Raw genomic sequence first — 24,939 nt, forward strand, 5'->3', positions numbered from 1 at the left:
AATAGAGAAGGAAAGATAGAAGCCTGATAATATTTATGGGTGAGGTTCTTAATCTTCTTCTCTGACCTTCATTTCTTGAGAGAGCGAGAGATGAGAACGTGATATCATAGTAGAGAGAGAAAGTTATTTTCTTTCTCTAATTGATTCTTTAGAAAAAGGAAACAGAGAGAGCTTGATTGAATTATTTCATGGAGATGATTAATATTAATTTAGAGAGAAATCAGGGATAATGAAGAGGTAGAGAGAATATTTACAGTAGAGAGAGTTAGCTCCATTTCAACTGACCTTCTCTCTTTGTTCTTGTTCATCTTCTCTTGAGCTCCATGATGTAATCTATAGAGAGAGAGAAAAAGAGAAGAAACAGAGGAGAAGATCACAGACAAAAACTTTCAGAGTTAGAGAGAGAGAATTGTAGAAAGAAAGTGTGAGAAGATTCTAATTACCATTTTCAATTGAATTATCAATTTAGTGATCATCTTTGTTGAAAGAAAATAAATTAAAAAACATAGTATTCTTCATTTAGTATTTTTTTTTCTTTGTGAGAGAGAAAGGGAGTGAATGGAGACTGTTTGTTGAGTTTGCTAGAGATTGAGGACGAAATTTTTCTCATCCACGTACCATCAAGGTTCAACATCATCACAAGAGAGTCAATTATTTGGTGATATCTTATTCTTCTTTTACTCTTGAATTTTCTAATGAAACTATTTTCTAAAATGTATTCCATGACCATGTATTGCTAAATTTCCATCTAGGGTTTTATGATAAAACTCATTCTTGAACCTTTAGAGACATATTTTTATTTGGTTAATTTTTTTATCGTGATTTAAAGTGTAAGTTGTTTTAATTTGTCAAATAGGTTATCTTTTCATTATCTATACCTTTAATTTGATGCATCATACTTAGGTTAAATTCTTTGATAGTGTATGCTCAACGATTGATAGATAACAGTTTAGAGGTTTATTTCTCAAAACACAACAATGACGTTGTTATGGATTATTATTTTCGACAAAAATATCTTTCGGAATTAAGATATTTTATTATCTGAAATCCTGACTTATGAAAAGGGAGAATTAACTAGTTAACTATTTACTCTAAAGATGATTTTATGTGGTAGATTCTGAAACCTTAGACTTCCTTCCATCTTAATTTGGTTCGATTTAATTTCCGTTTATTTATAATTATCGTCCTCATCAGCTAAAACCCAAAATTCTTATTTGCTAGTTTTAGGTTAGAATAGATTTTAACTAGTCTCTGCGGATCGACTTCGGTTTTACTACTTGACGCCCGTATACTTGCGGGTTGAGACCTTTTAGGGAAACCTTTTAGGCCCATCAGTAATACATTGACCAACGAAGAAAATGAGGAACTGGGTGAATCCTTGAGAGCATATCGACACGTGTTCGTGTTTGGAACCGACAAAGTTCCAAGAATCGACCAGTTAGTCATCACCCACAAATTAAATATCAGAGAGGTTTGCCTACCGGTCAAACAAAAGAAGACAAACTTCACACCAGATAAGCAAGTTGAAATTGCCATACAAGTTGACAAATTGCTGGCCTCTAAAGTAATATGAGAAGCATAGTACCCCGATTGGCTCGCCAACGAGGTACTCGTGCCTAAAAAGGATGACAAATGGAGGATGTGCGTGGATTACACAAGCTTGAATAAAACATGCCCTTAAGACAGTTTTTCGTTACCGTCCATCGACCAGCTAGTAGACTCGACCCCAGGACACAAGTTCCTCAACTTCATGGATGTGTTTGCAGGTTACCACCGATAGCTACGCACTGGACAGATCAGGAGCATACCGCCTTCTTAATTGATTGAGGTTTATACCGCTATCAACAAATGTCTTTCGGCCTGAAAAACGGCGGGGCGCCGTATCAACAATTGCTCAACAAAATCTTTGAAGAACAACTCGAAAAAACGGTGGAATTCTATGTTGATCACATGATCGTAAAAAAAACAAGGTCAGAACAGACCTAATACCCAACCTCAAGCTATCCTTCGACAGGCTTCAGGGATCCAATATGAAGCTGAACCCGGAAAAATGTGCGTTCGGAGTAACGTCAGGAAAGTTCCTAGCATTTTTGGTCAATCGTCGGGGAATAGAAGCGAACCCGGCTAAAATCACAACCCCGATTGATATGCCCAACCCTAGCAAGCCAAAGGAAGTCCAGAGACTAACATGAAGACATGCCTATTTTTCTCGCTTCCTAAGCCAGATGGGGGATAAGGCCTTGCCTTTCTTCAAAACCCAAAAGTGTCACAGTTCGAGTGGACAGCTGAGGCAAAACAAGCCTTCCAAGATCTGAAGGCACACTCAATGACTTTACCCTTATTGGTCAACCCAAATCCTGGAGACGAGCTAACGGTTTATCTGTCCACATCAAAAAAGAAGTTGTATCAGTGGTGGTCATAAAACAATCAACGAAGTAATGCATCTTGCGTACTTCGTTAGCAAAGTACTGTCTGGGCCTGAGCTAATCTACCCCAAGGTAGAAAAGCTGGCGTACACGCTCATCGTCACGACCAGGACACTACGGCCATATTTTCAAGCACATACTATATATGGTAGTACAACAGACCAACTGCTTAAGAATGTGCTACAGAAAATGGATGTTTGGACGTCTGGTGAAAATGGGCGATAGAACTCAACGAATTCGATATAAAGTACGTATCGAGGAGCCCCATAAAGGGACAAGGCCTGGCTGACTTAGTATCCGAATGTTCCGTTGCAGCAACATAGTTCGGCCCAGAGTTGGTTTGGACTCTCTTTATAGAAGGGGCTTCAGACGAAGCTCAAAAAGGGGGCATGAGCCGTCCTGGTGAGTCCGGAAGGAGAAAAAACCTTCCAAGGTTCAAAGTTTAAATTCTCAGTCACCAATAACGAAACAGAGTATGAAGCCCTACTGGCCAGATGAAAGGGTTTTGGTTTGGGTTGCATTTGGCTGAAGCTAATGATATATGACTTTGACCTAGAAGGTGACTCTCTAGGGCTGTGGTCAATTTCTTATAGAACGGTTATGTCCAACCCTCATGGCGTGTAAGGGTGGAGATTGAAAATTTACGTGGGAGACTACACGAGAGGCACATGGTTCTATCATAATGTTCGAGAAATTCAAATACGACCCCACGTAACTTGGCATCTGAAACTTTAACCCTTACACGTTGACTAGTCTAAAATTTTATAATATTGTTATTTACACTTTAGTCCTTAAACAATTCTTGTATTGGATTTTTGTTATGGTATTGACTACAATGGTCATTACAAAGGCATGGATACATCGATACGATGTGATAAACACGATAACTGCCAACATACTACTTGCTTATAGTCCGTCGAAATGAAATGTCCTAAAGTCCAACGAAACTAAATGACCTAAAGCCAATATAAACTACTTTATTTATACCGAAGTTCAATATTTCTGAATCTGCACTTCTATGAGATTGAATCTAGGACTCTGCATTGCAGAGTATATGCACTTAACAACTGGGCTACTAGTTGTTGGCAATTCTTGTATTGGATTTAGTGCTTTGATTTATGGAATCACACCGTCGAAAATGAGATGAAAGAAGGATGGAGGAGCCATTAAACCTATAGTAAAGGGTCAGTATGGGAATGAAAGGAAAATAAGGGACTTCAAACAAAATCGACATCTTCTCTGTTTCTCTTTCTACCCTGTCTCTTTCATCTGAACTGGCCGACTTTCGGAGAAGCGAGAAACTCGATCCAGGTAACTCTCTTCATCTATCTTTCCTCTCCATCTTTGTTTGATGCAATACTATTTAGACTCTTCGTCTCTCACATTCATCTCCATCTTTGTTTGCAAATATAGTATTTAGCGTTCCTATTGTCTAATTGCTGCAATGATCTTTAAATTTAGGGAGCTTTGTATAGTCTAGTTGCTGAAAGAATATTTAGATTTAGGGTTTCTATAGATATTTTCTGCAAAATTTTTGCTGTTATTCTAAGTTATTACATCTTACTTATTTGTTTTATTTTAGGGTTTAAAGATTTAATTTTGCTGTTTAAATGATTTATTTTAGGGTGTCTATAGTATGTGTTAGGGTTTACATATTTACTCTTGCTTTTATTTTATGTTATTTAATCTTGCTGTCATTCTCTGTTGTAATCTAACTAAAGAAAATCTGATTAATATTCTTCTTTCTTTTATATATCTTAATCTTTGTTGTCTAATTGTGGTTTACAACTGAACGCGTTCATCCGAAACATACATCTCGCCATGTCTTCCTCTTCATGTAAGAAATTCACTATTTCTGTTTAGGATGTAGTTTCTTAGTCCCTACTATAAACTTTTACTGTAAGCATAAGTGCTTCATTTAATTGATTAAGTGTTTTGATTCTTAATCTTCCTTCATGTATGTTACTTATTCATAGTCTTTCTTGATGTAGATTTAGGATTTCTTTAGGGTTTCAAAATAATACAGATCTGAGTTTAACATAAATCTTTTATTGTTAATGTTACTTTATCTGATGTAATTTCACTTCGTTGTATCATGTATTATGATTTATATTTTTGAAATCATCTAAATATCTTTTACGTGAATAGTTCGGACGCTTCTTGGCTCAATATTCTATGGGGTAAACTGGGTTGACCTGAACATATCATTCTTTCTCTATTTCGGGGACTTCCTTTCTCTATATCTTAGTACAGTTATTTGAGAACTCAGATCTTTGGTTATCTATAGGATTTTGATATTTATTTGTTTGATATTAAGGACTATAATTCTAGCGTTGTTGGGCCCAATATGTGTTACAAGTTAATTTATGTCAGTAATTCTTTTTTCTTCTAAAGCTCTTTTATAATATTTGGTTTACAATATTTTTGTTTATCCTATCCATGATTAAATATAAGATTACATCACTCATTTCTGTTTTATTTTATCGTAGTTGCGACAATGGTACTAAAAAGAATGTCATTGCTACTTTTGTGGTGTTCAAAATGTTCGATAAATTGCACGTAAGATATTGTAAGTTAATTACAGTTTTCTCTCCATCTCTACAATTTCCATTTCCATTTCTTTCTGAAGTAATGCTTAGAATGAGTCAAACGATGCATGTTTTTGCAAGTCACATTGTCGGTTATAGGCATGAAGTATATAGCTAAAATGTTCATCTAATCGGAAAATCCGATTTCTAGACTAGATAACATATTTTTTGCATTTTAATTTTACCATAATCAGTGTTGGTTGTTGAAAAACTTTTTGTTCTTCTAATGCCTTGCAAGGAACACATGTTTCTTTTGGCTTTAAATTTTGAACTCTAGATCAATGCATTTTTTACTTCATTTGGATTTTCAAAAAATTGAAATCAATATTATTTTTTAGGACATCCCAAATCAGATCCGGTAAATTGTCTAACAATAAAGAACCCCATTAGAGATGAATCTACTATCTACAGTTGTTGCTTCAACTTCCTGCAACAATTTAGGCGACACTACATTATAAAGAAGACTAGAGTTGTAAGTTGTAACTCTACAGTTTGATATTTTATTAACTTTTTAGTTTAGGTTTGTGGAATGAAAAGCCTTGGGTCTAGGTTTGTGGAATGAAAAGCAAGCTACTTATGGTGTTTCACTCAATTAATCTGCAAAAGCACTTGGGATCATTAAGGATTTTGTTGTTCTCTTTGACAGTAATTTATGATATTTAAACACAGCTGCAAAAGTTGTTTTTGAACGTAACCAAAATATTGATATAACATTGTAGTATGATAAGATGACAAGTTCACTTTTTATCTTACGCATTTAGTTCTAAGTTGTTAAACTCAAAATAAGCTCGAGATCAACCAAAGGCCATGTCGAGCCGAGTCAGATTATTCTTTTATACTTATATACATGTTATTCTTTTATATGTATGCCACATATGTCTCGACATACACTCTCAATTTCATAGGAAAGAAGCAAAATGGGCAAAGAAGTGAAGAAGGAAAGAAGGAAAGAATAAGAGGAAAATAGGAAATAATAAAGTTAGGAAGGAAACAAGAGTAAAAGAAAAAACTCCAGAAAATGAAATAAAGAAGAAAGAAAGGACAGATTTGTAGACATGAAAAAAGAAATGAAGGAAAATAATACTAAGGAAAGAAAATGAAGAAAGAAGGAAACTGATTGGAGAAGAAAGAACATTAAGAAAGAAAGAGGGTAAATCGATCAAAAAAATGATGAAAAGGAGGAAATAGTAATAAAAACAGAAAGATGAAAAATTTCAGGATGGAAAACCAAAACAAATAGAAAAAGTTTCACTCTGACTCGGTGGCTCGGCAAGTCGGGATGACTCTTGACTTGGCCTAAACTCGGTCGAGTCAGCCAAGTTACTTGACCATACCATAGACTCAAGATTCAGCCAAGATTGGCTCGGGCTACCCTAGAGTCCTAGCCGCGTTCTGAGTTAGTCGGGCTGAGTCAACTGAGTCAGCTGAGTCAGACGACTTAGATTTAGTTTATTTGTGTAATTTTAGATTTGAGTTGCTAATTTTTTTCTTGAAACTTTAAATGAATATATTGAAGAAAAAACTATTTACAAGGGTTATGGAAAGGCATTGGAATCTCTCACGATATTTAAGCCTCCCAATACACTACTATATCTAGGATAGTAACATCTTTATATTTTTCAAGCTTCCTAATCCAAGAAAATAAAGTTCCTTTGACATCTTCAATATTGACGTTGCTTGATAGATTCTTTTCCTTGAAGATTTGTTGTTCCTGTCTCTCAATTTGTTCCAAAAGATGGTCGCTTGCACTAGCTGCCACACCTCTTTTCTGTTGTTCCTTTTATAGGGACCGTCCCACTGAGTTAACATCTGGTTGGCTGAGTTGGGACAATACCATTGGGTTGAGATGGATTTGGAGAAGAAACTCCAGATACTTGACGCCACTTTACACTGGAGGAATAGGTGATCAATGGTCTCCTCCTCTTCCTTGCACAGGATGCACCTGTTTGGGATGTGGAAGCCTCTTCTCTTTAAAGCATCCACAGTTGGTACTTTCTGAAGTAGCATGGACCAAAGGAAAAAACCAACTCTAGGAGGGATAGCCTTTAGCCAAACTATTCTGAAAACTTATGGCTCAAGAAGTTGGCTATCCTGGTCTAATCTGGTATAAGAGCAACTCCAATGTGGGGCTCGGGCTCCCAATTTTGGGAGCCCCTGGATTTTGGGAGCCCCGGGGCTTTTCACAACTCCAACGTTGGGCTCCCAAGAGGGGCTCCCAAATCTAAAATATGCACATGTGTGGTGTATGTGTGTGAGGGTTGTGTTTTAATTTTCAACTATAAATTATTAATTTCAAATATAAAATTGAAATTTAATATTATGTTTGAGAGAGAAGGAATTTTGAAAAGATGAAAAAAAATTAAAAAAAGAAAAAAAATTAGAGAAATGATTGGAAAAACAAATTTAAAACAATTTATATTTTTTGAAAAAAAATTTAGTTTAAAAAAAAAATTAAAAAAAACTAAATAAGTGGGGTGGATCCCCTAAAAAGGGGATCCACCCCAAATATGGCCGTTGGGAGACCCCCAACGGCCATATTTGGGGCTGGGAGCCCCCCAGCCCGGGCTCCCATTTGGGAGCCCGGGAGCTGGAGCTCCCAGCCCCACCGGGAGCCCAGCCCCGGGGCTCCCGGGTTGGAGGGATGGGGCTGGGGGCTGGGGCTCCCAAATTCAAATTGGGAGCCCCAGCCCCCAGCACGTTGGAGCTGCTCTAAGAGCAACTCCAATGTGGGGCTCGGGCTCCCAATTTTGGGAGCCCCTGGATTTTGGGAGCCCCGGGGCTTTTCACAACTCCAACGTTGGGCTCCCAAGAGGGGCTCCCAAATCTAAAATATGCACATTTGTGGTGTATGTGTGTGAGGGTTGTGTTTTAATTTTCAACTATAAATTATTAATTTCAAATATAAAATTGAAATTTAATATTATGTTAGAGAGAGAAGGAATTTTGAAAAGATGAAAAAAAATAAAAAAAAGAAAAAAATTAGAGAAATGATTGGAAAAACAAATTTAAAACAATTTATATTTTTTGAAAAAAAAATTAGTTTAAAAAAAAAATTAAAACTAAATTTCAAACTAAATTAAAACAATGGGAGACCCCCAACGGCCATATTTGGGGCTGGGAGCCCCCCAGCCCGGGCTCCCATTTGGGAGCCCGGGAGCTTGGGGCTCCCAGCCCCACCGGGAGCCCAGCCCCGGGGCTCCCGGGTTGGAGGGATGGGGCTGGGGCTCCCAAATTCAAATTGGGAGCCCCAGCCCCCAGCACGTTGGAGCTGCTCTAACACTTGGAAACTGTCATTGGATCCTTCTCCTCTGAAAATCACACCTTTGTGTCCCGAGATTCTGGAGTTGCTAATTTATTTCGTATATAACTCCTTCACAAAAGTCATGACGTAAACAATGATGTACAGTTGATTTGCTTTTCATCAATTTTTGGAAAATGATCGAGTTAGAAGTGTTTTATGGGCCAGACTGTCTTTTTTATACTCTTCAAAGGTGAAGAATAAGATGAAGTTATGCTTCTGTTGAGGAGGATAAACAAGGGACACGGTAAGCAAGGGCAGATGCACTTGGAGACTGCCCCTGGCTCCAGCCAGGGGCAGCTTGGTTAATTTTATAAAGAGAGAGGGGTACATCAGTAAACGCAGCCAGGGGAACTTTTTTTCACTTACCTGGTATGAGAAGAACTAGAGAGAGAAAGGGCTGCTCGTGAGTTCCAACCCAAGAGAGTGAGAGTGAAAATTTAAGATTTAAATTTATCAATGTCAAGGGTTCAATGTCTCCTCACGTTATCTAACATCACCATCTCTCTCTAACACTCTAATGCTTCTATAAATTTAAGATTTAAAGTGAAATCCAGGGTTTATGAGTTCTTTATCTTCTATTTTTTCTAACAACACCAAAATCAACTAATCAAGGGATTCAAGGCTTTCTTATCTTCAATCTATGTAAGTAATGTTTCTTCCCTCTTCTTTTTGATATTTATTAAAGCTTCTAATGCTTCAATTTTGATTATTTTTGGTATTACTATTAGGTTATTGATTTTGATTTTTAGGTGGATAATTAAGTTTGATTAATTCATTATCCGTTACTTTATTGTGGGTTAATGATTTTGATAAATTGAACTACTAATTTAGATTATTCGGGTGAATTTTCGATTGCACCCTTAGGGCTTTATGGGTTTAGGGGATATATGAATTTTAAACAAGACTTACCTAATAACATACATGATCTTTTTGTAGCTTTAGAGAGTAGGAATTTATCTGAACTTGTTTTGTTTTGATGCTGATTTACGATATCAGAGTTGTGCAAGAAATTGGTTGAAAGAAGAAAGCCAAAGTCTTATTGTCTGGTTTATAGATTGATTTGTTTGGTGTTAACTTTACCAGTTTCTGCGACAACTACTACGAGAGCATTTTCAGTGAAGAAACTCGTCAAAACAACACTTCGTAGCAAATGGAGGATGATTTCCTAAGAGATTGCATGATTATACACATCGAGAAAGAAATAGCCGAGACAATCAATTCTGACTCAATAATTGATGAATTCTATAAGTTGAAGGATCGTAGGGCTCAAGTGCTCAACTTAAGTAGTATAGTTACATTTCATTTTGATGGATTTTGAAGTTTTGTCCATCTTTTGTTATACCCTCTTTTGTTATATGCTAAATGTGGTAATATATACAATGAAATGAAAATATGATATATTGTGAAATGTTTCTTTTGATAGGTAGTCTTTTGGATAAAGTAACGGATATAATTGTGCAACGGACGAACTTTGCATTCTTAATAGGTATGCTCTTACTTTTCATATATGGTTTGTGACAATAATGCTGCAAAATTGTACTTTGACACCGAAAATTGCCTTTACATGTTACTTTCGACGAATATATATTAACCGTAAGAAGAAATTTAGTTATAAAAATTTTAGGCTATAGTTTCAAATCCTGGCTTCGCCCTTGACGGTAATAATTTAAATTCCTTTTTTTGTTGACTTTTATTAGTGTGTAGGTTGGTTGAAGTAAGTCCTTGCTCATTTTACCTCATTTGTTTTACTTCTACTTAGAAAAAAAATCTTAGAAAAGGAGGTAATGATTTTTTCGCTTATGTGAAATAAGGGGGATTTGCTATTTGGATCCCCTTTCGTATAATTTACTTGCTGTTTGGACTCCCTTTTTCCAGTGTTGCACTTTGGACTCCCTTTTTCAAAAAAAAATGTTAAATATAACACTTCAAGAGGGAAAAAATACTAGTTTTTACCCTCTTCTGGAAGCATGGTTGTTATTATGGGTGGACCACTACTTATGGTTGTGGCGGTGGTCATCCGGTGACGAAACTTCCACTGGTTTACTGGATCAAAATTTCCATAGATTAACATAAATGCCAAGTAAGATTGAAATAATTTTTCAAAAAAAAAAAGTAAGAGTGAAATACTTCACAGTTATGCAATCAAATTGTAAATAGTACCATTAATTACATGTAGGAAGTTTTTTATGTGGAAGTTTTTTTATGTGATTGGGAAGTAATTCTTCTAGGAGTGAGAATATTTTGATGATAAAATAAATGAAGAACTTTCCATTTTTTCAGATCTGGGTTTTCATCCAATTTGCTTTTTCTGATTTGTTGTTTTCATCCAATAATGGAGTAGGTGAATCTTCACCCTATGATTAAAAATACCAAAAGGAAGATTAACATAAACCCTAAGTCATACATCCAATTTGCTTTCTCAGATCCGGCTTTTCATCTATCAAAGCATGAATTTTGCAGACTGGAAAAAGGGTAAATTGGGAATTCTTTAAAGTATAACTTTAGAGACGGAATACTCCAGAGTGATTCCGTCAAAAGGGAGTCCAAAGTGCAACACTGGAAAAAGGGAGTCCAAACAGCAAGTCAATTATATGAAAGGGGGTTTAAACAGCAAATCTCCTGTGACTTACTGAAATATTTTTATTTTTTTCCTTTTCTTTGAGAGCATTGGAGATGTATAATGGAATGCTTTATCTTGAATGAAATAATGAACGTTTCCAACTCTTTCCATTTTGGAGTACAACATTTCTCATATAGTCATATTTTCCTTATGGTTTCCTCATGTTCCCATCTTGGATAAAACAACTTAGTCGTAATTTATTGGGGTTCTTAATGTGAAATCTAGTCAACCTAAACAATAGGCTAACAAGATCAAATAAACCTTGCAAGTATACGAATCATATGTGAATAACTGACATGTATTACGAGGTTGATCCCACGAGGATTCGGTCGGAACTAAATATAAATTTCAAATAAACTATTAATCTAAGCAAGAGAAAAACGAAATTTGAGGATATATTTGAAAACCAAAACGAATTAAACTTGGAAAACAAAATAAAATTGTAGGAAAACTATTATACTGTGAATTTAGGAGTTTGGAATTTACCACTAACAATCATACTTGAATCTAAGATCAAAGTTGAATTTATTATCTTTATCTTGATAACTCGAAAATAGATCGAAATCAATATTAAATTTCCGCAAAATAAAATAGTTAGGAATATTCATAAAATAACAAAACCCATAACCTACTTGCTAGAGATGAATGACAGCAACATCCACAAAAGGTGTACCGGAGGCGTCAAAAGAAAGATAGTAAGGCCCGAATTTTGATTTGGTATGTCTTAGATGAAGGGCCCAATTCAAAATGGTTTCACTTTGTTTAAAGTTTTAATGTCTTTTAGTGTCTCTTTAATGTCTTATAGTGTCTCTTTAATGTCTTAAATGTCCTTTAGAATGTCTTTTAGTGTCCTAGGAGTTTAGAAGTTCAAAAGTCTAGAAGTAAAGATGGCAAAGGTGGGTTTGTGCCTATATAAGGCTTGTATTCCCTTTGTTTGAGGACAAACAAAGATATTCCACCAGTTATTCAAGCTATATGTATTTATGTGATGCAAATATCCCATAGGTGTGATGCCTAAGGGCTCTAGGAGTGGTTCCTAGCTTGTACTAGTGTGATGCTAGTGTCTATCTATAATATAATCAAGTTATTTTCTTCTTCAAGTCCATTTTACCATTTCTGTCCTAGTCCTACATCACTACTTCACTTGAAATATCATACAATTATGATTCGAACTTGTTAGTTTCTTAAGCTAACCGAACTATGATTAATTTGAAACATTAAAGCACTTTATAAGAGATAACAAAATAAACATGATATTATAATTCAAATAACCTTGTTAGGGTTTCATGCTTTACCCTAGTGGAAGAGTTAAAGTCATAAAAATTAAATACCCGGTTAAATTAATGATCAACAAGTAAAGGAAGAAAGAAGATTGAAAATGATAAAACTGGATTGATGTTGATGAAGTCTGTCGTTCTTGTACACTCCCTCTCGTCTTTCCCCAAAACTTGTATCTCTTGAATCCAGTTTTATCATTTTCTGTTCTTCTAATATATTAATCCAAATTTTCAAAAAATGTAGCTCTTGAATCTCCCAAAACTTTGCACCCAAAAGAAGTTAATTATCTCTTATGTTGCTCCTCTAAAATTGCTTTCAAACTTGATTTTATTTGCACAAGAGAAACATGCTTAACGTAACTCTCCGTGCCATAGGGACACGGGTTACACCGTTGTAAATAAAATAACTTAACTTGTTTTTATGTTCTTTTATTATCCTTGTAACTAGTGATTCAGATTTGTTTAAACAAAGGACATTCAACAATCTAGATTAAAAGAAAAAGATGGATAGAGGAGGGGATGTGTGAGTAAGTAGAGCTAAATAGAGGGACCTTAAACGAAATTCACAAACCACTCCTCGACCCAAAATTTAACAGAAATTCTCTCTTACTTCACCCTCTTCATCATAGTTATAGGGTTTTCACTTCACCATTGCAGGTGAGAAACCTTAGGGTCTGGCAACGGAAATTTTCAATGGACGTTCTGTCACGTTCCTGTACCAAAATCTGCCATGGACGTTCTCTGATTGGGGTTTTTACTTCATCATTAGGGTTTCACTGCCCTCTCTATCTCGCCTCAATAACAGTGTCGAAGTTTTCTTCAAGTTGTGGTTTATTCCTTTCTCTTTCTCTCCCCTTCTGTAACATAATTGAGAAGTAAACAAATTAGTGAATGAATCCCTCCTTCACTATATGACATAGTATATTCCGTTTTTTAATGAGAGTGCGAGACACCGTGCTGTAAATGGGCTAGTAATTGAAATACAGTGTTCAACCAAGTATATCGTAAGCAACTCTTCGTTTTAATGGTGAAGCATTTTGGAGTACTTAGTTGTGTCATGAAAAAGATTACCGCGATGCTTTCGTGTAAGAAATAATTCTGCAACGAAACGTTCCTACAATGTCTTGTTGAGTGATCCATGGTCTCCTTACTAGTAACTGTTTGCGTTTCAGAATTTGCTTTTGGCAATTTATTTTATTTTACTTTATTTATTTAGTTTTTCTTTTTTCCTTTTCTAAGAAGCACGGTGTTTCTAAAATTTGAAATAGTATACAAACAAGACTAAAATAAGAAGGGAAATCTTCTTATAATTTATAGTACAAGAATCAAAACAAGTTAAGTTATTATATTAACTTAATATACCCGAATCAAAACCATAAAATCAATCAAACTATCGACAGTGGACCTTCTCAAGAGAAGAGGTTTTAATGTGCTGAACAGATGCATCTTATGCATAAAAGAACAATCCATAGATCATATATTCTTACACTGCCTAATTGCTGAAAATATTTGGGACTACTTCATTTCATCTTTAAAAGTGAAATGGTGTAGATCTAGGAGTATTGGAGTGATGCTGGAGCAATGGGAGGACTTGAAGAAGAAACAAAGCAGACGAGACATATCGAATCTAGTGCCGTCGCAATAGTCTGGAACATTTGGAAAGATAGGAATAACAAAATCTTCAAGGAAATGAACTTGACCAGTAATATAGATATAGAAGAAATATAGATATAGAAGATGTGAAAGGAACCATATTTTTATGGACTAGGAACTTAAAAGATTTATAGTGATACAGTGATTAATTGGGAGGCATGGATGATGTAACCGGTAACATGAACCAGCATATAATTTGTCGGTACATATTTTTTTTCGTTAATATATTGATTTTAAGTTTCAAAAAAGAAAAAATAGACATCCAATTGTTCAAAAATCAAGACATCCAATTTGAAGAAGAAAAGAGAGAAAAGCTTTGATTCATCCAAGCTGTGTCAGCTCAGCAATTGACTAGTAAGTTGAAGAACCCTCCATTAAATACTGATCTCTTTTGTCTTTCAAATTAACAAAATGAAAGCTTTCTAAATTCTTGATGGAGAAACATAATCCTTTATATGTAATTACGCAAAAGTAATTACACTCGAACAAGATACTCGGCCTGGCTCGGCCTTGACTCGAGCTCGGTCCTTGGCCGATCCCGATCCGATTCCCGAGCCCAACTGAGTAGGTTCTAAGTCCAACATTTGATGTCTAGAAGTACCTAAGATCCATTCAATTAGTTTCTTAATTCTCATAGAATTCTGATTGATTTTTTATGTTTAATTTTATGATCAGTTTGCCTTAATGATAGACCAGCAAAATTTGATTTTAAATCTGAACCTTTTACTTTGGTTTTGTGTAAATCGACTGGGCTTTGAGATGAAATGGAGTGTAGTTCCTGGAGATCCAATGTATTTCTTTGCATTTTAAGATGAAATTTTGATGCAGTTCGTAGAATTCTAATTTTTGGTATGTTCCATTTTCTTTGGCTGAGTGATAATAATGTGAAACTGTATCTTTTTGTTGCTTGCTTTATCAGGGCTTCTTCAATTGCAACTCTAGACTTCTTAAAGGTTTTAGAAATTCTGGTGGGTGTCGATAACTTCGTTCTTCTGGGAAAAGAATTTTGTGGTTCAACAATTTGATCAATATGTGGTGTTTAAGTTTTAGCTGATTAGGTATGATTTACTCTTTGATCAATTCTTTGTTGATGTTGGTTGAGTTAACAAAGCTATTTACCAATATATGGGTGCTTGATATTTGTTCAACTATGTGCGTCAGCCGTCAAGAAATAAAATGTCTTTTAACCTATAATCTGTTTGAAGCATATAAGCATGAAGAACCCTGTTAAGTTCATTATAATGAACTAGACTTTCAAATAGAACAAATTGTTTGTGTTATATTAGATCTATAAGCACTTGAAGTATTACATAGATTACGATTAGAACCTCTATCTTAAAATCCTCAAATGTCTTAGCCTTGATAACATTATCTTCTATTTGCAAAATTTTAGAAGGTTGAATTGTTATTATTAGAATTTATAAGCGCTTACAGTAACCAGGTTAAGATTAGAACCTGAAAAATTTGGTCCATGGCTATGATTGTGCATCTATAGTGATAATAGAAAAATATATTCGACCAACTTTGTGGACGTAGTCAAAATAACTGTCCATGCCCTACGGGCATGGGTTACGCCTAGTAATAAAAATATATTATATAAAAAACCTAATGTGGTGTTTGTTTCTAAAAGAAAACATGTCCAATATTAGAGATTGGATATTGGTATTTTCTGCCGAGTATGTGGTGTGTACTCTCTTTTCTTTCGTATTTAAAAAATAATCTAATTTGTTTCTGCTCATCTTGATTTGTGTCCGTCTATATATTATTATTGTCACTATTAATTCTTTTTACTATTATTATTGTCATTATAACTAATATGTCATCGTTCTTTTTGCCATGTAGTTTTTATTAGATTTTCTGGATCTAGTTAGGCCTCCTACTAGAGTTCGAAAGTACCTATCAGCCTCTGAAAAATAAGAAAAAGAAAAAAGAAGATTTAGTTAAGTCTTAAACTGGTGTTGTTGATAAAATTTTCGAACACAATACTGAATTAAAAAATGAAACTATGGAAAAGGATGTCACATGTGTTTATAACATGAATGAGGGTGAGATAGTTGATATTGAAGATGTCACAGTCATTCTTTTTTTATATGGACTGCAAGAGTCATTACATTCAGTATGGCATGGATACATCATGAACAAATGCCTACCATCATTATATAAAAACTTCTATATTCAAATATTGTAGCTGCATTATTTTATCTTTACTATCATATATGCTGTTAGTAATTATTATCATTGTAAAAATGCCACACAATTGTCGATTGTCCAATCTCACTAAGACACGGTTGTCTAGGACTCAAGGGCGAAAATTAGTGCATGGAAGAGGAGGCTAAAGCTAGTTTGGTGGAGCGATTAGTTATATTACATCATACTATGGAATATGCTTTGTTGTTAAAACAATTCGTGATACCATTTTCGATTTGATAACATTGAGAATATGGTTATTTAGTACATAATAAATTGATAGATTAAGTAAACGGCTAACTGATATGTTCTTATATAACGTGTGGTTATTTGAATGACAAAACACAAGTTTTACTATAACCCGTAAAAAGGCATGAAACTAGGAAGGCACACACTTTTCAACAAAAAAAAGGAACACACACTAAAATAGAAAATATAACCTTTCACAGCCTTGGTCAAGTTGGCGTGTTTCCTTTGACACGCTCCCATATGTAGCCGGTTTAAACTAATGGAAATTTTTTATCCTTGAAGTTTCCCCAAACTGCTTAAAGTTTTTTTTTCCTACTTCCCCTTGGATATGTGTTTCAGCGAAACGACCCTTAGGAGCACCGCTTAGGGACTTGACTTGAAGACCTTCCGCATAAAGATTGGACCACCGGATTTAGAACATTTTTTGGCATTAAGCTTTGTGTTTCTAGCTTTGAGCGGAAGGATAATGCTTTGCAGCTGAGGATCGCTTATGGTATTTGAAGATGTAATGGAAGGTTGAAGCATAGTTTCTTAAAATGCCAAATATTAGCAGCCTCTGTCTTTACATAAGCAACAAACTGTTTGCACTAAGCCTTTATCTAAACATAATCCAAATGAATGTGAGAATAATATGTGATTGTTATTGGACTTATCATGTCAAATGTGACATATTCACTGTCACATGCATGTTTTTTTGCTTGTATCTACTCAAATATATCTCAATGCATTTGTACATGTATTTACTGGTATCCTACTAGCATCTATTTGCCCTTTTTACAGTGAACGTTGCAGATTTTGAGGTTTTACACACTGTGGCATTGCCCTAGCAAACATGCCACGTGCTAGAGACATAGGGTGGGAACATGGTAAAATGGTTGCGGAACATAGGCACCATGTCCAATGCAATTATTGCCACAGAATCATGATTGGAGGTATTACCCGCTTTAAAAAACACTTAGCTAGTAGAAGGGGAGAAATTAAGGGATGTGAAGCTGTGCCCAAAGAAGTAAGAGAGGTTATAGAAAAACACTTAGTTGCGTGGGAAATGCGGAAAACAACAGGAAAGAAGCGGAAAACGGTATATATAGAACCTTTGAATGAGCGGCCATATGATGAGAAGGACACAGATTCTGACGACTTGGATCAAGAGATCACAACTGCTAAACTGGAGAGTATGCCGACATTCCAGGAAGCAGAAGAAACTCACCCAATGTCAAATGGTTTGTCGTTCTTGTCCATCTTGTTACTATTTTATTCACATCGATTGAATCACTTTTTTTTCCTTTTATTATTAAAAAACATGCGAAGTTCCTGTCACTTAATTACGGAGAAAACATTATTACTGAAGATTTCAGCTTTGGTGAACATGAAAATGGAGGATAGACTTCGTAGGAAATGAATCAGATGATCTATGTAATATGCTCACAGTTTTTATACATAATGTGTATGAGGGTACGAGGGTGTAAACTTGCCAAATATTTCGCATTTTTTTGTTCTTGATAGTGAAATTATATCCAAATATAGTTGCATCATGTATTTGTGTGGAAGTAGGTACCGCATAGATCGGCTGATAGATCATATATATATATATATATATATATATATATTGAGAACTTATTGAACACAGTGAACTTCTTACTCGTCATGTTGTTCATTGATGGCCGAATCTTGAACTTCATTTAGGATATGAGCAAGAGATTTTACATTTTTGTGTTTAGAGAAGCACTATTTTAACCTTGATTTCTGTATTGGTTTGACCGTTTGGGCAAGGGAAACCTTGAACATTTGAAACAGAATAGAATAGCTTGCTCACACCCTTGAACAGGTATCTAGTTAGCCTCGCTTGTCTATTTTACCCCTTTATTAATCTAGATGATAAATAAAAGTGTCATTTATGATTCAGAAAGTAGTCTGTAAACTGTTATAACCGCATAATTAACACCTTCCTTGATTAATTGTTCTCAATAGTTTCCTCTGTAGTTGTTTCTGTACATTCTATAGAGTAATAGATAGAGTTAAGTAGTAAAATAGCAATTTGAAGACCTTATATTAATCATTCATTCTCTGAAGCTAGTATTCATACTTAGTCTTCATATTTGGATATATCTTGAAAAGAAGAAAGATAAAATGCCCCGTACTTGTAGAAGGCAGTTGTCATCCACAGATATGATTTTTTATCACGTTGTACCCATTGTTTTATGATTAACTAGAAGAAGCACATCCAAGGTCATGGGTAAAATGTATCCCAGAGTAGTTTGGTACCTTCAGTGCCGTAACCTTTTTCAGTCGGACTTAATATTCGGCTAACTTTCAATTCTATCTCATTGTTTGTATCAGATGAGGACAGTCAGACGGTATTGAGCAAGGAAATATATGACCCTTCAGCTGTTCAATGCAAGAATGAGCAAGTGAGTTATAATTCCGAACACATTTCACTATATCCTCAGTTTGCACATGTCCGTAAGTGCCAGCTTTAGATATTCACTGACATCCTTTTTCTATTTCTAGTCTTTCTGTATCCTTTGTTTTCTATAATTGTCGTTCTTTCTCTCTATTTGTGATTCATTCAAGGTTTCAGCACCTGCAAGAGCCACTGATCTTGGTTGGGTCCATGGGATGATGGTCAATGGCGACCAACAGAAGATTAAGTGCAAATATTGTCAAAAGATGATCCTTGGTGGTGGAATTTCCAGACTGAAACATCATTTAGCCGGGGAAAGAGGAAATATAGCCCCATGTGATAAAGTGCCAGAAGATGTTAAAGCACAAATACAGCAACATCTTGGTTTTAAAGTTTTGGAGAAACTGAAGAAGCAAAAAGAACCAGACATGCCTTTTTCCAGCTCCCAATGCAAGGAAGACGAAAGTAACATTGACATTCATAGAAGTAGAGAAGAGTGGAATGAAGGAGTCTCTGGTAGAAGAAAGAGGCAAAGAAGGCAAGCTATTCCAGTTGGTACACCCATAGCTCAACCTCTTTTTCAGAACCTTTTTGCTTCCCAAGGAAATATTGATCAAGTAGATATGGCTGTTGCTAAGTTCATGCATGATGTTGGCATACCATTCAGTGCGGCTAATTCATCATATTTCCAGCAGATGGCTGATGCAATTGCAGCAGTGGGACCTGGTTATAAGATGCCTTCATATCATTCTTTAAGGGGTGATTTGTTAAATAGAAGTGCTCGAGAAGTAGGTCAGTTGTGCCAAGAATTGAGGAAGTCATGGGAGGTAAGTGGATGCTCCGTTATGGCGGATAAGTGGGCAGACAGAAGTGATTCTACTTATATAAACTTTTCCATTTATTGTTCTAAAGGTACCATGTTCCTTAAATCGGTTGACGCATCTGAGATTTCAAAGTCTCCTTCTGCACTTCTGAGTCTATTTGATGGTATCGTTCAAGAGGTGGGCTCAAAGAACATTGTCCATTTCATAACAGATACTACACCAAACTATAAAAAAGCAGGGAAAATGTTAATGGACAAATATAAGACATTCTTTTGGAGTGCTTGTGCAGTGCACTGTATTGATTTAATGTTTGTGGAACTAGGAAAAATGACCGAGGTAAAGGAGGGACTGACGAAAGGGAAAAGAATGTGTCAATTCATATACAACCACGAATGGGTACTCGATTTAATGAGAAAAAAGACAAATGGAAGAGATATTGTTAGACCAGGCCTTACGACATCGTCTACCAACTTCTTAACACTACAAAGCATTGTGTCCTTGAAAGATCCTCTCCACCAGATGTTTACAAGTACTACTTGGATAGAGTCTCCTTTCTCCAAACAAAGACTAGGGCTTGAGGTTGCAGAAACTGTGTTGGATCCATTGTTCTGGTCGGTGTGTACTCGAATTTTGAAGGTTACAGAACCTCTTCTTACTGTGTTTGAGCTAGCCAGTAGAGAACATAGACCTATGGTTGGATACCTATATGATGCTATGGATAAGGCAAGGAAAGGCATTATTGAGGCATTTGATAACAACGAATCTGACTATTTTCCGTATTTGGAAGTCATTGATCGTATATGGGAAGAGGACCTTCACAGCCCTCTCCACGCAGCAGCATACTATCTAAACCCATCCATTTTTTATAATCTTAATTCATCCACCAACAAGGGGATCCAGAAAGGCTTGCTTGACTGCATAGAGGGCTTAGAACCAAACTTAAGTTCTCAAGTTATGATCACGAAGCAGACAAGTTTCTATAAGGATGCAGATGGAGATTTCAGTCGGCCAATGGCCATACGAGGTCGAGGGTCATTAGCCCCTGGTAATCTTTTATTTTTAATATTATTCTTTCTGATGGAGCTTTTGTTTGGTGTTCGATTGTTGGACTTCAGTCATTTCTGCAGTATGTGAATATCATGTTTTCTCTTTTTTAGCTACATGGTGGTCACTATATGCCACAGATTATCCAGATCTGCAACGTCTTGCCATCAGAATCTTAAGTCAAACATGTAGTTCCACTGGCTGTGGTAGAACGTGGAGCACATATAACCACATCCATGTGAAAAATAAGAATCGTTTAGAGCACGAAAGGCTGGACAATTTAAGATTTGTTCACTATAACCTGCGCCTACAACAAAGGTATTTTAGTTTCATTATCTCATATAAGTATCAATATATGAACCCTTTCTGGATTCTGCCCGCTTTAGCATGCCATCAAATCTTCAGTTCGTACCTCCTTTTTTCTATGTTTATTAGTAACATACGCCAAAATGCACATGCTAGATAACCCTAACAATCAAATGTATCTATATGTTTATGCTGCACAACAAGTCAATGTCTCAAACCTTGCTTATGTCTCATCTTAATGTTTTTGTTGCTATATAAACTGTCTGTAAGGGAATCAAGTTTTGTTTTCTGTCTCCATTTAAAAGGTAATTTGTTCTCAAGTTGTATTATTTACGGTATAACCATATGCACTTGGTATCACCAACCCATAGCTTAGTAAAACTTTGTTCATGAATATTTGCAAGTACTCAATAGATACCAAGAAAGTCCTTTGCTTTAACTGCAAGAACTACCTTCTTCTTTGTTTATTTGTCAGACTAAACTTGTATAACTCCATTTGTCCTTCAAAAGAAACATCAGTATCTTAACTATCAACTTCGTTAAAGTATGTTACCGTCATCTCCATTCTGTTTTGTTTTCTCAATGCGTAACACATTTTTGTTAGCAACCTCTATAAATTGACTGCCAAATACCCGGCATCCTTTTTCACAAAACCGTGTGATCAGATCATCCATCTCCGATAGGCACACACATCATGAAATGATAATGGGTCGACACTGCCCAAACCATTTACTTCTAATATATTTTTTTCTTTTGGAAATTGTTAGGCACTCAGCGGTGGTAGCTAAGATAGGAACTATAACGGAAGTTCCAATATGTATGGAGGAAATGGATATGTATGCAAGAGAGTGGATTGAGGATCCAGGAAACTTGGATGAGAATGAGGAAAACATGGGATGGTTAGATGTGGGTATACCCAGTGCCAGTGATGCTGCTAATCCTTCCATTAAGGTGACAGCAGATATGGATGACTATAATTTTAGTGTAGCTGAGTTAGGCAATGATACTATTGATCTGTAATATGAAATTATGTGACAGAGCTTGTTGTTTTACATATTAATAGTGATTGATGGTCAGAATAAATCGAAACTGGTTTCTTTGTCTGCAATTCTCCAATTGGGGAAATAGTTTGGAAAAACTGTTGATGTTTAATTCTACAAACATTTGTAGTTGCAGCTTGTGTTGAGTTTTGAGTCTTATTCCATCATTGACGTGATGATTAGATGGTTGACTTTGGAATAACGGGGCGCCTATAGAACTTCCCTCCAAAAGATTCAATGCGTATTATTTAAAAAAAAACAATGACTCTTAAGAGTTATTCCATTTAATACATAGCATTGACCACATCACTAAGATAGAATTTTGAATACAGCATATAACAGAATGGGCATATACATCCACCTAATTAGCACTTGGATCCTTAATAGTAGTGTAGAGGCCTTCGAAGTTCATCCTCAAGGGCCTCAAATTCATGTGGACAATCTTTGTCTTATTGATGCGCCTATAATTCATTTGGTCCTTTGAGTGTGGTTGAGTGTAAAGTGATCGTATCTAGATTGAATCATGTCTAATAATATTCGATTTCTCACTCTGTACGCATTCTCCTTGTCAAGTGACCTAGCTGGAGTTAGTTTAGATACTATTCCACAACTATTGGAAGGTCACCAAACAACTGACTCAAATATTTACCGTCTTAGTTCTATTGAATATTTTTTTTTTGTCAGAATTACTCTCTATTTTGTTCTGGAATTGTTTGACCATTCACGACATGAAACATAAATAAATAAGTAAACATTTGTGTGTAAGAAAATAAATCAAACACATAAAATCCGAGTATGACTCTTAACCTAAAAAGATCTAATCTTCTGGGTTCTTGATTAGCCTCGATCTTTATCCTCGAACCTCAAATGAATTCTCAAACTCGGATCTTCCATCCTTGTGATTTTCTATAAACGTTTGACTCTAATCCTTAATTACAAGACTTGATGATGTGCACATCGTATAAACTACAAATCAACACCAATTTGGCTCAAAACAAGAAGAAAATTACAAAGGCACCCATATGTGCTCAAAACAAATGGAAAAGTATGGTCATACTGGTTTCCGCGTTCACAAAAATTCACACTTAACCGCATAATGTGACATTCATAAAATTAAAGTATGCAAGCTACTTTTCTAATTAAGATCTAGAATCGTGGTCTAGTATATTCCCCGAATTTGTTTTTATAATGCTCATAGTTGAAGTAGATGTCTTTCGATAAAAAATGCGATCAATTTACGGTTGGCCTTAGACTTGACCCAGATCATGCACCCGACCATCCCTTTGGCGTGGGAGCTTTAGCCTGATTATGCTTGCTATTTGGGCTTGGTTCCCAACCGATTCATTTAGAGCTAGAAGGTAAGGTTGTTGGGTTGTATGGTCTCCTAGTGTTGGTAGCGGAATCTCAGGCATCTCATGTCTATCACTAGTATCCCCAGGATCTCATGTATAAGTTAATAATCATAACTAAGTTAACTAGTTCGAATAAATACCTTAATCGCTAGTTTTGCCTTGAACCTTGCCGATCGCTTTTGAGAAAACTAAGAACTCCAATTGTAACTCCTCTACTTGAGGCACCGAGCAATCACCTTGATCTCCCACATTGTTGTTAGCTAGAACTTCAATTGTGGTTAGATTGAAGAACACCTTCTTTGACTAAATAGATAGTTGGGAACTTTTCTCTTTTTTTTTTTCTCTACTTGATGTTGTAGAGCTCGAAAGCTTTTTTAGAATTTTCCACACCTTATTCAAGTCTTAATTGGCATTATATAGAACCCGAAGTTAGAGTACAACCCTAATCAGGTTTCCTAAAAGCGTTTTTGAATAAGATTAAGGAAACGAGGCAGACTCATTCACTGAGATTCCCAACTGCTAAAAGAAGGGGCCCGTTGAGTCAAATATTGAATCTGAAGTACCAAAATTGTCTCTTCAGACTGATTTGTCTTCATTCGTGATAAGATTCCTATTGACCAAAAACGAGACAAGTTTCCCTAACTTGTGGCCGCCCCATGCATGCCTCCTTTAGAAGATCTGGCCGGCCCTATGAGGGCACTCAGCCAAGCATGGACGACCCCTCTTTTGGGCCCAAAACATCCTTATTGTGCCCCAACCCAAAATATCTTATTTCGGGCCTTTTGCACTATCTTTGTCAAAACTTATTTTAGGCCTTTGAGACATATCCACAGGTTTATCCAACCATATACGTCTCATCCCTCTAGTCATATTTTTCGATCAAGTTGACGCTCTTTGTGTAACCCGATGTAGGATCCGGACGAAGTTAGCCGCGAATCGCTTCGTGATTCGACGATCGTAGTTGGTTTCTAGCTAAACACTACGACCCCTAAATCATCCGGACTTGATGATCTTCTTCATCAATTGTCATATCTGACAAATTGTTCGCATTGCATCTTTGGTCGAAGGACATCTCCTTCAGTTTCCCACTTGTACTTAGAACAAGTGCAATGCTCGATTCTTGTGTTAATTTGTATCCCATCTGATACGTCACATCTTTCAAACCTTCTTGATCCCGAGTACAACTGTCAAAATGAATAATTAACCTTTTAATTCATTCGAGCCTGTCCGCGCATTTTTAGTTGCTACTCATCAAGTGGCATCGAGATACGTTTTCCTAACTTAATTAGGATGACACAATCCATTCTTGTACTCCCACTCAGCTTCATGTCTACCATGTCTTCCCTAGTATTCGCTTTTATAACCTCCTTTTACGGCGCGGTGTTTGGTGGAACCAAAGTTGTCATTCCTTACATAAGATGAGTGGAACACTCATGTTTTGAGGAATCTCTCCAATATTGTAAATGAGAAGTTTTGACATTCATTATCATTGATGCGCTTCTCATTCTTCGTCTTAGGTGAGTTTAGTTGTCAACGGATGTAATCCGGTTAAACTTTGCTAATTATCAATTAATTGAACTTGACTTCAATTTTCTTTGACAATTTCTAGCTTCTTTACTAGATTTGAAACTTCTGAAGTTTCAATTCTAGTCTTTCGTTTGTAGAGTTTGC

The 24,939-nt window shown here is 35.9% G+C and overlaps 1 protein-coding gene across 50 annotated transcripts; it reads left to right on the top strand.

Moving 5' to 3' along the window:
* The first annotated feature begins 3,436 nt into the window (after window positions 1–3,436).
* On the top strand, window positions 3,437–22,051 carry LOC147544042 (uncharacterized). 50 transcript variants are annotated; one of them, XM_086673050.1, is made up of 11 exons: window positions 3,545–3,737; window positions 4,916–4,995; window positions 5,353–5,486; window positions 9,739–9,801; window positions 13,751–14,219; window positions 14,785–14,923; window positions 17,082–17,521; window positions 18,639–18,709; window positions 18,873–20,571; window positions 20,684–20,888; window positions 21,644–22,051. In XM_086673050.1, exons 7-11 carry the CDS (start codon window positions 17,134–17,136, stop codon window positions 21,894–21,896), a joined length of 2,616 nt encoding a protein of 871 aa, XP_086529176.1. In that variant the 5' UTR covers window positions 3,545–3,737; window positions 4,916–4,995; window positions 5,353–5,486; window positions 9,739–9,801; window positions 13,751–14,219; window positions 14,785–14,923; window positions 17,082–17,133; the 3' UTR covers window positions 21,897–22,051. The 50 variants fall into 50 exon arrangements, with proteins under 50 accessions (XP_086529161.1, XP_086529168.1, XP_086529163.1 ...); XM_086673073.1 differs by lacking the exons at window positions 5,353–5,486; window positions 13,751–14,219 and adding exons at window positions 8,928–8,957; window positions 9,399–9,574 and having other exon boundaries at window positions 18,639–18,761; XM_086673043.1 differs by lacking the exons at window positions 5,353–5,486; window positions 13,751–14,219 and adding exons at window positions 8,928–8,957; window positions 9,399–9,574.
* Window positions 22,052–24,939: the final 2,888 nt, after the last annotated feature.

Source organism: Eschscholzia californica, unplaced genomic scaffold (assembly GCF_041429995.1).
Source record: "Eschscholzia californica isolate CP2 unplaced genomic scaffold, dmEscCali1.0.p SCAF_4, whole genome shotgun sequence".
Lineage (NCBI taxonomy): Eukaryota > Viridiplantae > Streptophyta > Magnoliopsida > Ranunculales > Papaveraceae > Eschscholzia > Eschscholzia californica.

Coding starts and splice junctions, on each gene's coding strand:
- LOC147544042 (XM_086673035.1), top strand. CDS start 17,134: ATGCCACGTGCTAGAGACATAGGGTGGGAACATGGTAAAATGGTTGCG. Junction 17,522..18,638: donor AACTCACCCAATGTCAAATG/GTTTGTCGTTCT, acceptor TGTTTGTATCAG/ATGAGGACAGTCAGACGGTA. Junction 20,572..20,683: donor TCGAGGGTCATTAGCCCCTG/GTAATCTTTTAT, acceptor TCTCTTTTTTAG/CTACATGGTGGTCACTATAT.